The 12871-nt window shown below is 47.1% G+C and overlaps 1 protein-coding gene across 1 annotated transcript in view; it reads right to left on the reverse strand.

Annotated features, from left to right (window-relative positions):
* CORO2A (coronin 2A) overlaps positions 1-12871 on the reverse strand; it is a 55633-nt gene that overhangs the window by 22718 nt on the left and 20044 nt on the right. The window contains exon 2 of the mRNA XM_004271472.4: positions 3917-4117. Within this exon, the coding sequence (XP_004271520.1) occupies positions 3917-4117 (201 nt within the window). The remainder of the gene's footprint in view (positions 1-3916; positions 4118-12871) is intronic.

A 12871-nucleotide genomic window follows, 5' to 3' on the forward strand; every position in this document is an offset into this window, starting at 1 on the left:
ACCTTTAAGTTATTTTTCTAATCTTACTGTGCAGGCCAGCACCTTCTTGCCAAGTTTTGTTTTTTGTTTTTTTTGGCCACGCCCTGGGATCTTAGCTCCCTGATCAGGGATTGGACCCAGGCCACGGCAATGAAGTGCAGAGTCCTAACCACTGGACCACGAGGGAATTCCCTAAAGGGATGTTTCTCACATTCCTTCTTTATGATGATGTCTGCACCATATTAATAAAGATAACAAATATCACCAATATCACCAATAATGGGACAAACTGATATCATGTGTTACATGATTTAATAATGAACTGAGGATATATCACTTGTTTAATGCTCTTGCCAAAAATGTATAACATGAATCTAATCACAAGGAAACAATGGGACAAATCCAATTTTAGAAATGTCCTACATACAGTACGGACACCAAGGGGGGAAAGCAGGGGGTGGGGTGGGCTGTGGCGGTGGTGGTGGTGGTGGTGGGATGAACTAGGAGATTGGGATTGACATATATATACCAATATGTATAAAACAGATAACTAATAAGAACCTGCTGTATAAAAATAAATAAGAAATTTTTTAAGTCGAAAAACAAAAGACAAAAAACAAAACAATCACAAAAGAAATGTCCTACAAAACAGTGGGCCTTCACTGCTTTAAAATGTCAATATAATGAAATAAAGTAGACTAAGAGATATGACAACTCAACATAATTCATGATCCTGAGTTAGATTCTATATACACATATATGGAGAGAAAGATATAAAAAAAGATAAAAAGTAAATTTGGCAGAATGTTAACTATTGGTGAATCTAAGTCAAGGATAATCATTTATTCAAGTATTTTTGCAACTCTTCTGTAGGGTTGAGATTCTTTCAAAACAGAAAGTTCAAACAATTCTGTTTCCTATATGTTAGTGAAATTCCCTTTTCCTAGTTTGCAAAGAATTTTTATCATGAATGGGTATTGCACTCTATCAAATGCAAATAATCTATATTTATAGGTTAACTAATATCAAACCACCCTTAGTTTCTGGAATAAATCCAACTTGCTCAGAATGTATCTTTTTTTAATTCAATGCTAGATTTGATTAACTAACAATTTTGCATTCATCTTCTTGAGTGATATTTTTCTTTCTTGATCTGTTCCTGTCTGGTCTTGGAATCAAGGTTACACTGGCCTCAGAACAAAAGGGGAGCAGTCCCTCTTTTCCTATTTTCTGAAAATGTTTATAAAAGATTGGAATAATCAGTTCCTTGAAAGTTACATAGAAATTGCCTGTAAAACCACATGGACCTAGTGTCACCCTTATGTGTGTGTTTGTGTAAAATATAATATAAAAAAGTACATAAAATGTAAATGTTCAGCTTAATGAATTGTTGGAAAATAAATTTAAACATATAACTGCCATGAACTATTACTAGCACAAAGGAGACTCCCTGCTATGGAATACTTTCCAATCATAACTCCCTCCCTCCCCCAGTAGGTAACTATTATCCTGGCTATCCTCCCCTGCTTGCTGTTCTTTAAGATTTTTGTACCTACTTATGCATCCCTTAAAGTATAGTTTAATTTAGTCTCTTTTTAACTTTAGGTAGTGACGTTGTAATTTATTTGGTTTCTTCCCTTGACACTGTCTTTATGATTCATCCATGTCGTGGTATGTGTTTATATTTTGATCCTTTTCATAATTGTGTATATTCCACACTATGGATATACCGTAATTTATATATTCAATTCTTGGACATTTGGGTTTTTGTAGTTTATTGATAACATGAACAATGCTCCCATGCATATTCTTGCATTTGTGTTCTGGTGACATAAGCACACAGTTCTGCATGGTAAACACCTTGGAGTGGAATCTCCAAGTCTGTGCATTTTCCTCTTTAATAGAAACTGTCACACTTTGTTCCAACACACGTGTGCCGGTTTACCCTGCCCCCAGAAGTGCCTGAGAGTTCAGAGGGCTCCGTGGCCTCTTCATCACTCACTATTATTAGATTTTATATTTTTGCCAATCTGGTGGGTCGCAGTGGTATCTCATTGTGGTTTATTAACGAGGTTGAGCACGTTTTCAAATGTTTAGTAACCGTTTGGATTTTCTCTGCTATGAGATACCTGTTCATTTTTTTTCCCCCTAGTCCATTTTATACACTCAGGAAATGAGCTCTTTGTCATGATTACTGTGCCGATATCTTTTCTCACTCTATGGCTGCCTCTTCTTTCTTCTGTTTTCTTTAAGAGAGATTTTTATTATGCAATTTTTAAAATAGTTAAAGGACCATTCAGGCTTTCTATTTCTACTTGAATCGGTCCTGACAAGTCATATTTTTTTGTAGGAATTTGTCCATATTGCCAACGTTTTCAAATATATTGTCATAAAACTGCTCAGATTAGTGTCTTATATTTTGAAGCTCTACTGATATTGCATTTTGTTTGTTTGTTTGTTCTTGGAGTTATTTGCACCTTCTCTCTTTTATTCTTGACCATCTCTCCAGAGGTTTGTCTATCAGTCTGTTCTAGGAACCAACTATTTACTACTAACTTTGGCTCTTTTTTTTTTTTTTTTTTTTTTTTTGCGGTACGCGGGCCTCTCACTGTTGTGGCCTCTCCCGTTGCGGAGCACAGGCTCCGGACACGCAGGCTCAGCGGCCATGGCTCACGGGCCCAGCAGCTCCGTGGCATGTGGGATCCTCCCGGACCGGGGCACGAACCCGTGTCCCCTGCATCGGCAGGTGGACTCTCAACCACTGTGCCACCAGGGAAGCCCTTGGCTCTTCTGATCCTCTTTAATCGATCTTTGATGCTCTTTTCACTGATTTCTGATCTTTAATACCCCCTTCCTCAAACTTTCTTTGGGTTTACTCTGTTGTCCTTTTTCTAACTTCTCAGGTTGAATGTTTAGTTGTTAATTTTACACCTAATATAAGCATTAGTGCTATAAATTTCCCTTGAAGCACCACTTTCCCTGCATCCCATAAGTTTTGTGATGTATTTCATTCTCATTCATTTCCAAGTATTTTTACATTTCTAAATGAATGGGCATTTAAAATTTATCTTTTGTTATTGACTTCTAACTCAATTGCATTGGGATCAGAAAACCTGATCTATGAGATTCCAATTTATATTTGTGATTTTAACTAAAAGGGGTTCTAAGTCTGTTGTTTGTTCTTTCAGTGGATGCTTGCTCATGGGGGCTTACATGCTTGGTGTTCTCAGTTTATGAATTTCCCTGATCTTAATCTGTGGGAATCCTGTTCACATTGGAAATGCTTTCCTCTGGAGAAACCTTCTATCTGCTTCTGCTGCAAACCAGAGGCACTACCAAGCCCGGATCCCTCTAGCCCCTTCAGAGATTCTACCTCAAGGCAGAAACTCAGGATTCTGAAAAGATCTGCTATTAAGTTAGTCTATATGAAACCACCATTCTGGGGTCAAAAACTGTTAAATAATCAGCAATTGCATATGGCCCAACTTACACCGTCAACCTTTGCCGCAGGACAAGCCTGTTCTTCCTGTTCACCTGCTGCTTACCTCTCCTACTTAAATTTCGGCTCAAGGTTTTTTTCCTTTCTTGGAGAGAGGAGGAGGCTTTGGAGATTTCCCCAATGTCTTGTGAGCCCAGCAATGCATTAAGAATTAAATGTTATTCATGAATGAATTACGTTGCAATGGGGTGGAGGGGAGGTCCTAGGAGTCCTAAACAACTGCTAGAAGCTGAAATCCCAGGAGAGGTATACTTTTTCAATGAGAAAACCAAGACTCAAAGGGGTGAAATGACTTATTCATGGTCACATGGCTGGTAACAGGCAGGGCTAGGACTTGAACTCACATATGGAACCAAAACTGAGGCTCTTTCTACTCTCCCTCTGTCCCGTGCTGCCTCCAGAGAGGTATTTGGGCCTGAGCTTAGCAGGCATCCTTACCTGGTGCAAGGGGATGACGAGGAAGGCCCCCCCACCAGCACACTCAGTCACGACTGCAATGAAGTGGGGGTTCACAGCACAGAAATGATTGTCGTGGACGCTGCGGGTGATGGGCACGGAGTCGTAGCAGTTCTCCTTGCTGGCTGGTTTGCCAAAGACATGGCGGAACTTGGAGCTCCGGTACTGGGGGTGCCATGACATCTGCAGGAGACAAATGGGACAGAAGGGCTGTGAGGCTCGCAACCTGACAGCAGGACACACGGAGTCTCACCTGGAGAGGACATAAGAGGGCAGGACCAGGACAGCGGTCAGTTCTATGAGGACAGTGACGTGCTATGAAGGGCACCCAGGTGAACAGGCTATAATTGTGGCTACTTCCAGGGACCTGGTGAGATGGCGTACAACTACTGCTGACCTGTTTGCTTTTCATCCCTTCGTGTGCGAAAACAAAAAGGCAGAAAAACCGTAGAGAGAACTCACTCTGTTTCCTCCCCTATCCAGCACTTCACCAGACAGGCCAGCCTCCCCACCCAGCTAAGTGGGAAATATAGTGTCCTCTGGAGCCAGCCTGCCCAGGCTCCAATTCCAGCTCTGTGCTTGCCAGCTGGGTGGACAAATGACTTAAATTCTGAAGTCTCAGTTTCCTCATCTGTAAAATGAGGATAAAGAAAGTATCTGTCTCATAGACTTGTCATGAGGATGAAATGAGATGATACACTAAGATCCCTTGCTCAACAGCAATAATTACTACCACTATTATCATCCAGCCATCTTAACCTTCCCTCTCTCCTCATCCGGCCTTGTATTTGTTCACTCAATATTTACTGAGTACCACCTGTGCCAGGCACTGGGGGTTTGGAGAGAGCAAGCCTGAGCCCAGCCTTACAGGGAGTGAAGAGTCCTATGAGTGAGGACATTAGCAGAGTCTGGGCCACTGGGACCCAGTGTACTATAGGTAATAATGGAAGTTTGTACATGGCAGTCAGGGAGGGCTTCCCAGAGGAAGTGACACGTGAACTGTGATTTGAAGGATGAGAAGGAGTTGGCCATGTAGGCTGGAAAAGGGTGAGCTGGGGGAGAAGGTGTCCCAGGCAGATGGAACAGCCTGAGCAAGGGCCCTGAGATAGAAGCGAACGTGGAATGTTTGGGAAACTACATATGGTTTGGTAAGATTAGTAAGGAGATGCTAAAAAGAAAAATATATATTCACACACACACACACACACATATACATGTAAACTGGATGATGTGAACGAGGAGAACACGAGCTGGAGCGGTGAGCAGGGCTAGATCATGAATGGCTTGTAAGAGGGTCTAGGGCTCATTAGTGGCCAAATATATACCATGTGGCCTCCTCTTGGCCCTGCTGCTGCTCAGTTCAAACCCCCGCCCCTCAGTCTCATTGACCCACTGGGCCTTCCCATCTACGCTCCTCATGCAGCCAGAGGGATTGTTCTGGACACCAAGCCTGGCTATATTCCTCCCTCCCCGGCCCCCACCTTAGGTCACCCTTTGATGCTCCCCATTCACTGCTGTCCTACAGGATCAAGGCCAAACTCAGCTTGGGTCCCACCCTATATCCCAAGATTTCGCTTTTTCTTGCTCATCTTCTAAACGGCTCCTTCCAGGCAAAGCACACCACGCAGCTTCCCTGGTACCTGCCCCTGCATTTCCAGTCCTCTGGGCCTTCACCCTTGCCTTTCCCTCTGCTTGGCTTGCTCTTCCCAGCCCACTGTTGTCTGTACCCATCACTATGAGTCCAAACCCTTCCTTCCCCCAGCTCCCAGGTGCCCTCCCTTTACAGAGCACCAGGTACCATCAGCTTCGTGGCGGCAGGTCTGTCCTGTGAAGCTCAGACATTTCAACCTTCCTTTAGGGAGCTTTGCCCAAAACCCTGGCTGCATTTGCCAGAGCTACAGGAAGTAGCACGGAACGCAGGGACTGCCTAACAATGCCCATCCAATCCCAGAAACGATGTAAGAAGCCTTACAGAAATAGAGAAAACACAGATAGAAGGAAATAAAAAAAGCCATGGTGAGGAAATGGGGACAGAGGGAAAATGCAGGAACAAAAAGAGATCACCTGAAATGTAGGGGGAGTCAAGCTACGATTGTGTGCTGCCAGGACCAGCACACAGGGGAGGTTTTGCGTCGGAGCTTCCTAGTGGTCAATTCGACAAGGGAAACAGAATCAGAAAGGGATTTACTCACTGTCTGTAAGATAAATGCCTGCACTTGCTAAGGAGCAGTACAGCTTTTCTCTGCACTGAGCCCTGAGAGAAACAGGTCCTAAGGATCATCTAAGGAAAGAAGAGCAAGGATAACGATCTCCCTGGGGTCTTGGCAATTAGTGGCAGCTGAGGAGTAGCCTGGGGCCTGGGCTGTGGGTGGGAAAGTAGGGGGCAAGTCAGCAGGCTCAGCTCCTGGGCCCCCACCCCTGCCTCGCCTTGAGCAGCAGTTGGGGGTGGGGGTGGGGGGCGTCTCTCTGTGGCCCACGGTGATGCTCACCAGACACTCCATTGCTCCCCTCACATCCCAGCCTCCTTGCAGTTAGGCAGCCACTATCAGTCCTAGCTAGTGGATCGTGGGTGGGAGTGATGTGTGCCACTTCCAGGCTGAAGCGTGTAAGACCTGCCGGTGACCCTCCAGAACTCTCGTCCTTGGCTGGAGGGATGAGGAGGGCACATGTTCCAGATGGTGCATCTTCCATCTTCCTGGGTCCCCAAGGGACTGTGTGAATAGGGCACCTTGCCCCAAACTGACTCATACAGCATGACAGAGAATTAAACTTGTAGAGTGAACTGCAGAGAAATAGTGGGGATACTTGTCACAGAGCAGAGCCTACCCGTCCTGACTAACACATTGCCCCAGGCAGGCCCAACCAATGGTAGACAGGCAATGGCTGCCTGTGCTTGGTGTGGCCAGGGCACAGGAGCCTGCAGGGAAGAGGTGGGCAAGCAGGCAGGACCCAGATCCCCTCAGGAGCCATGTGAAAGGACTTGGACTCTGAGGGCAATGGGAGCTGCTGCAGGGGTTATAGCAGGGGAGGATGAGGACCAGTTTTCACTTTTAGGTGGATTCCTCTGATTGCTGAGGTAATCATGACAGTCGCCTGGGCTGAAGCAGGGCAGAGGGGATGGAGAGGGTGGGACGTGTTAGTGAAAAACATGGGAGGGGGATAAAGCAGCCTTGGTGCCCATGGTGGGCTGTGTGGTGAGGGGGCCAGTCATGCCTGCTGAAATCAACATGACCTGGCCAGCATCAACAGTCCTGGCCCCTCTGGCCACTCTCAGCACTCTCCCTTCACACCTGGGGGACGGCTCTGGTTCCAGGTTCAGAGTCAGGGGCCATAAGAGGCCTGGGCAATGCTCTCCTGGAGCTCACAGTCACCTCCATGGCAATAGCAACTCTTAGTTTCGGGTGCTTGCTATGTGCCAGGCTCCGTTCCAAGCGCTTCCCCTGTATGAACTTAGGTGCTACCTTGCTCCCTGTTACAGATGTAGGGGTTGAGGCAGAAAAGTGAAGCAACCTTCCTGGCGTCACACAGCTAGGAGGAGGTGCAGCTCTGTCTCTGGAGGCCTCAGCTCCAGATAATGATGATGAAAGCTCTTTCACACTCATTACACCCTGGATTCCACCTCAGTCCCAAGGGGAAGTGTCATGACCATTATCGCCCCTACTTCACAGCAAAGGAAAACGAGGCTCAGTAAACCAAGCGGACGTCCTCTGGCGAAGGGGCTATTGGCCTCCACTGATGAGGCCGGCCAGCCTCTGAGCAGTGTGAACCTCATGCCCCCCGACCCCTGTGCCAAACTCCTCTCCCCCATCCCACCCCACCTGGCTCCAACACCTTGCCTCCACTGCCAAGCTTCTTCCAGACTTGTAGCCATGAGGGAAACTTACAGAAGTGGGTGGGTGGCACCACGCCAGGTGGGCCGTCTCTCCCTTTGCCCCAGGTATAGGACTGCATGCATATATGTGGGTGAAGTTTGTGCGAATGTGTGTGCACTGTGTGTGCAAGTCTGTGTGTGAACACTGCACTGATCAGGGTGTTCCTACGTGCTTGTGTACCCCTGTGGGTGGGTGTGCACCTGTGCCTCTGTTTGGGTGTTTGTGTCTGTGCATGTACTGCACACGCGTGCCTGTGTTTATCAGTGCATGAATGAGTTTAAGGACTCAGCAATTCAGAGAGCAGGAGTTTTACTTTCCCCACAAGCAGGCACTTGCCTGAAAATGAGGACCATAGCGGGCCTTCAGCACTGTGAGGCCCTTGCCCACGGGCTGGGCCAGAACATCGATCCGGGACAGGTTTACCCCACGCCACTTGTCCTATCCTGCCTGGTCCCATCCAGCTGGGCCCACATCAAAGCCATAGCAGGTCTTCCTAGGCGTAGCGGGCCAGCCCATTAGGGCACAAAGCAGGTGGTGGCACCCATTCTGCTTCTGCTATCCCAAGGGTGCTTAGCTGGCCTGATGCCATGGGATTAGGCTCTTTGTGCTGTGAATTCCCTGCCCTGCAAAAAGATTTAGTCATCGCTGGGTTTAACACCCCACTGAGTTTATTTTTTATCTATTTATTTTTATTTTTTGGTCGTGCCGTGCAGCACATGGGGAATCTTAGTTCCAGACTAGGGATTGGACCCATGTCCCCTTCTGTGGAAGCGAGAAGTTTTAACCACTGGACCACCAGGGAAGTCCCCACTGAGTTTACATCTCAGTGCCTGACAGGGGAATGGCTTGCTGCCTGTCCTATCCCTTACAACTCTCCTGAGGCCTGTTGTCCCCATTTGGTGCAGAGGAAGTGACTTGACCAAGATCAAATTAGTAGGAGTGGAGATGGCAAGCAGAAGCCAAGACGTGGTCCAGATGCCCCTCTTCCCACCTCGTGCTCCTCTCTGATGTGTGTGAGAGAGATGGAGACAGAGACACAGAGATTTTCCTGCCTGGCTCCAGAGGCCTATCTTCCCAGCCTAGCCCTGAATCATTGCAGGACAAGGGTTAGCTGCAGGGTGGCTGAAACTGAACCCAAACTGGGTGTGGTACAAAGCAGCATAATAGATTATTCATTAATTGCGCTGTTCCTGGCCTCAGGGAGAATGAAATTACCTGATTTGGTCTTTGAACGTCAGCGGTGGGGAGGAATCTGGCATTCCTGGCTACCATTGTCCCCTTAGTAAGTTTCTGTTTCCACATTTCATATTTGGAATTGTATTTTATTTTTTCCCTTAAAACCTGACCTTGTGGTCATCGAGCTGCCCCCAAACACGCCTCCTGGCAGGGTCTGAACCACCACACTTACCTCAGCCACAGTTAAAAGAGGGAGATTACAATCACAAGTTTCCTAGCTTTACAAAGTGAAAAAAGATTACCATAAGGGTAAAGGACTCTGTATTTGAAGGTGATCTACAAAGACCAAGAATCAACACAATACATGCCTAATTATGGGTGGGTCCCATGTCTTGACTCTAATCCTGGGTTGACAATTATCCATAATAGAGTTTATCTAGATCTTGACCTTGACCCCAAACTTGACAGGAAAGCACCTTTTTAATTCACCTTAAGTCCTTATCAGGGCCTCTGATCCACCCACAGGAAGGGGTGAGATATCTGGCTCAGGATGCCAAGGCCCAGCTGAGGTCAAGGCCCCGCTGCTGTCAATGCAGGTCTCTGCCTAACCATGGAAGCAAGAAGAGACCTTGTCACTCTCCACAGAAGGAGGTGACCAACTGTTCTGGTTTGTCCAGGGTGTGTGTGGGGTGGGTATTCCTGGGATGCAGGGCTTTCAGCGCTAAAATCAGGAAAGTCTCAAGCAAAAAGGGAAAAGTTGGTTACCCTGCTGAAACCGTGCAACTCAAATTGGGACTTGAACCTGGACAAACCCAGATTGGGACTTGAACCCATGGCCTTTTTTTAAAAAAAAAAATTTATTTATTTATGGCTGCATTGGGTCTTCGTTGCTGTGCGCAGGCTTTCTCTAGTTGCGGCGAGCCGAGGCTACCATTCTTTGCGGTGCGCGGGCTTGTCATTGCGATGGCTTCTCTTGTGGAGCATGGGATCTAGGCACGCGGGTTTCAGTAGTTGTGGCTCGTGGGCTCTAGAGCACAGGCTCAGGAGTTGTGGCGCACGAGCTTATAGTTGCTCCGCGGCATGTGGGATCTTCCTGGACCAGGGCTGGAACCCGTGTTCCCCTGCATTAGCAGGCAGATTCTTAACCACTGTGCCACCAGGGAAGTCCTTGAACCCATGGTCTTTTTTTTTTTTTTTTTGCGGTACGCGGGCCTCTCATTGTTGTGGCCTCTCCCGTTGTGGAGCACAGGCTCCGCACGCGCAGGCTCAGCGGCCATGGCTCACGGGCCTAGCCGCTCCGCGGCATGTGGGATCTTCCCGGACCGGGACACGAACCCGTGTCCCCTGCATCGGCAGGCAGACTCTCAACCACTGCGCCACCAGGGAAGCCCGAACCCATGGTCTTTTAATTGAGATCACACACCTGGTCTCAGGACTTAATGAAGCTCAGGTTCTTGATGTCTTGTCACAGGATGAATTCAGTGAGAGACAAAGTGATAGGTAAGAAGTAGGTTTATTTAGAGAGAAACACACTCCACAGATGGAGTGTGGGCCATCTCAGGAGAGAGGCCCTGAAATATGGGGTGGTTAGTTTTTATGGGCTGCGTAATTTCATAGACTAATGAACAGGAGGATTATTCCAACTATTTTGGGGAAGCGGTGGAGATTTCCAGGAATTGGGCCACCATCTGCTTTTTGAACTTTGATGATTGGCCGCAGAACTGTCATGGCGTTGGTGGGTGTGTCACTTAGCTAATGAATTATAATGAGCATATGAGGCTCAAGGTCTATGGGAAGTCGAATCTTCTGCCATCTTGGACCTAGTTGGTTCTAACCAGTTTTTGTCATGTTCTATTATGCCATTCTTTTAAAGGTTGTGCCCTGTCCTCTTCCCTCCTGTTCCACTGCCACCTACCATAGAGGCCTCCAGAGAACTTTTACCCTATTTACACGCAACGATTCTACAGTAAGTCACTAGTAGCCTTGACTCTGAAAACTTGCCTGTGAGACAGAAGGCTCTAGAACGAACTTCTGAAAGAGCCCAACATCCTGAACCAAAGAACAGAACACCTCAAAGCAGAAAAATCCAAGGTCTGTAAAGTGCTTATTCTGTGCAGGGTAAAGGGGCAATTCAGTCACTGTTCTCCACACGTGTACACTTCTCAGGGAAATGGCCGAGAGCGGGAAAGGATGAGATGCCACGATCTTAACTGGCTGCTAAAGCACAGGGCAGTGGTTTGTAACTTTGAATGCACATTAGAATCACTTGAATCAGGTCACTGGGTATGGGACCCAGGCAGCAGCTCTGTCCAACATGGAGTCTCTAGTCACACATGGCTTCTAAATTAAAATCAATTAAAATGAATTGAAATGTAAAATTTGGCTCCTCAGTTGCGCTACCATTTCAAGTGTTCAAGAGACGCACGTGGCTACCGGGTACCCAACTAAACAGTGTAATTATAGGACATGTCCACTGTGCCCATGTGACCTTGGGCCAGTTGCTTAATGTGTCTATTTCCTCACCAGTAAAATCAGGCATAATAACAAATAATAGCTAACACATTGCTTATTATATGTGAAGTATGTTCCAGGTACTAACTTGACCCTGACAGCAATCTGGTTAAGTACAGGTGTTAGAGAACCATTGACTGAAACCGCCCGCCCTGGCCAGGCACGATAATGACCACTTGCAAGAGTTATCTCACAACAGGAGGTGTCCCAATAAGGAACATGGAACTAATAAGCTACCGTCAGACAGAAGAATTCAGGAGGGGCCAAAAGGAGGGAGCAGACGCCAGCCTATAATATATCCTACCAACCTCCCAGAAACTTTCGTGCTGGAATCAATCTTGGCTGAGAGATGCGTGCCCCCAGGAAGGACCCTGAGTCAGACCAAAGGTGGACACAAGCAAGATGACTGGCCAGAGACAGCCTGGAAACTAACCTCATTATCATAAAACCTGAGACCGCGATCCACGTGGCAGAGCAATTCTCCTGGGTTCCCTTACCCCACCGCTCTCCACCCGGGTGCCTCTTTCCAATAAAGTCTTTTGCTTTTGCTTTGTCAGCCCATGTATCTTCTCAGACAATTCATTCCTGAGTGTTAGACAAGAGCCCACTCTTGGGCCCTGGAAGGGGTCCCCCTCTTCCTGCAACATTATTATCACCCCATTTTTACAAATGTGAAAACTGGGGCACAGATAGGTTAAGTAACGTGCCCAAAATCACACAGCAAGTAGGCGGCTGAGCTGGAATCCAGAACCGAACTGTTTAGTCCTGGGTCCACACTCTCCCACAGGGCTGCCCTGAAAATTAGATGAGATAATCCGCCCAGTACATGGAGCAATGCCGGTGCATACTTAGTCCTCAACAGATGTTTGCTGTGAAGACCGTTGTGGTCCCAATGTTTACAGGACATTAAGATTTGATTTAGTACATGACAGGTACGTGCTGAGGGCCCAACATTTTGGGGATCTGAGTAAAAATCCCAAACCAGAAAGTGCAAAGCAGCCCGCTAGGTGCAGAGTTCCGACCCTCGGTGCTCACCACATTGATGAGGCACGTGAGAAGCCAACTAACAATCCCTGTGGATTCAGAAGAACCCGGAGAGGAAAGGCATTTATTTGAGCACGTCTCTCCAGGGTACAAAAGCCCGCAGCCTCCTAGACCTTCCTTCCCTTAGTTCCAAAGGGTAGATTGACACAGTTACTAACCAGGGAGATGAGAGAATGCAGAAACAAAGGAAAAGCAGTCAGACAAAAGTGAAGAGATAAAGCAGAGCTCTGCTTCATCCTCAAGGGATGTACGGGATACACGTAACAATGTATCTTTGAGTTCTTCTACGGGAACTAAGGCCCTCACCTAGAAGAAGGATGGTCACTTCAGGTTG

This window comes from Orcinus orca, chromosome 6 (genome assembly GCF_937001465.1).
Source record: "Orcinus orca chromosome 6, mOrcOrc1.1, whole genome shotgun sequence".
Classification (NCBI taxonomy): Eukaryota; Metazoa; Chordata; class Mammalia; order Artiodactyla; family Delphinidae; genus Orcinus; species Orcinus orca.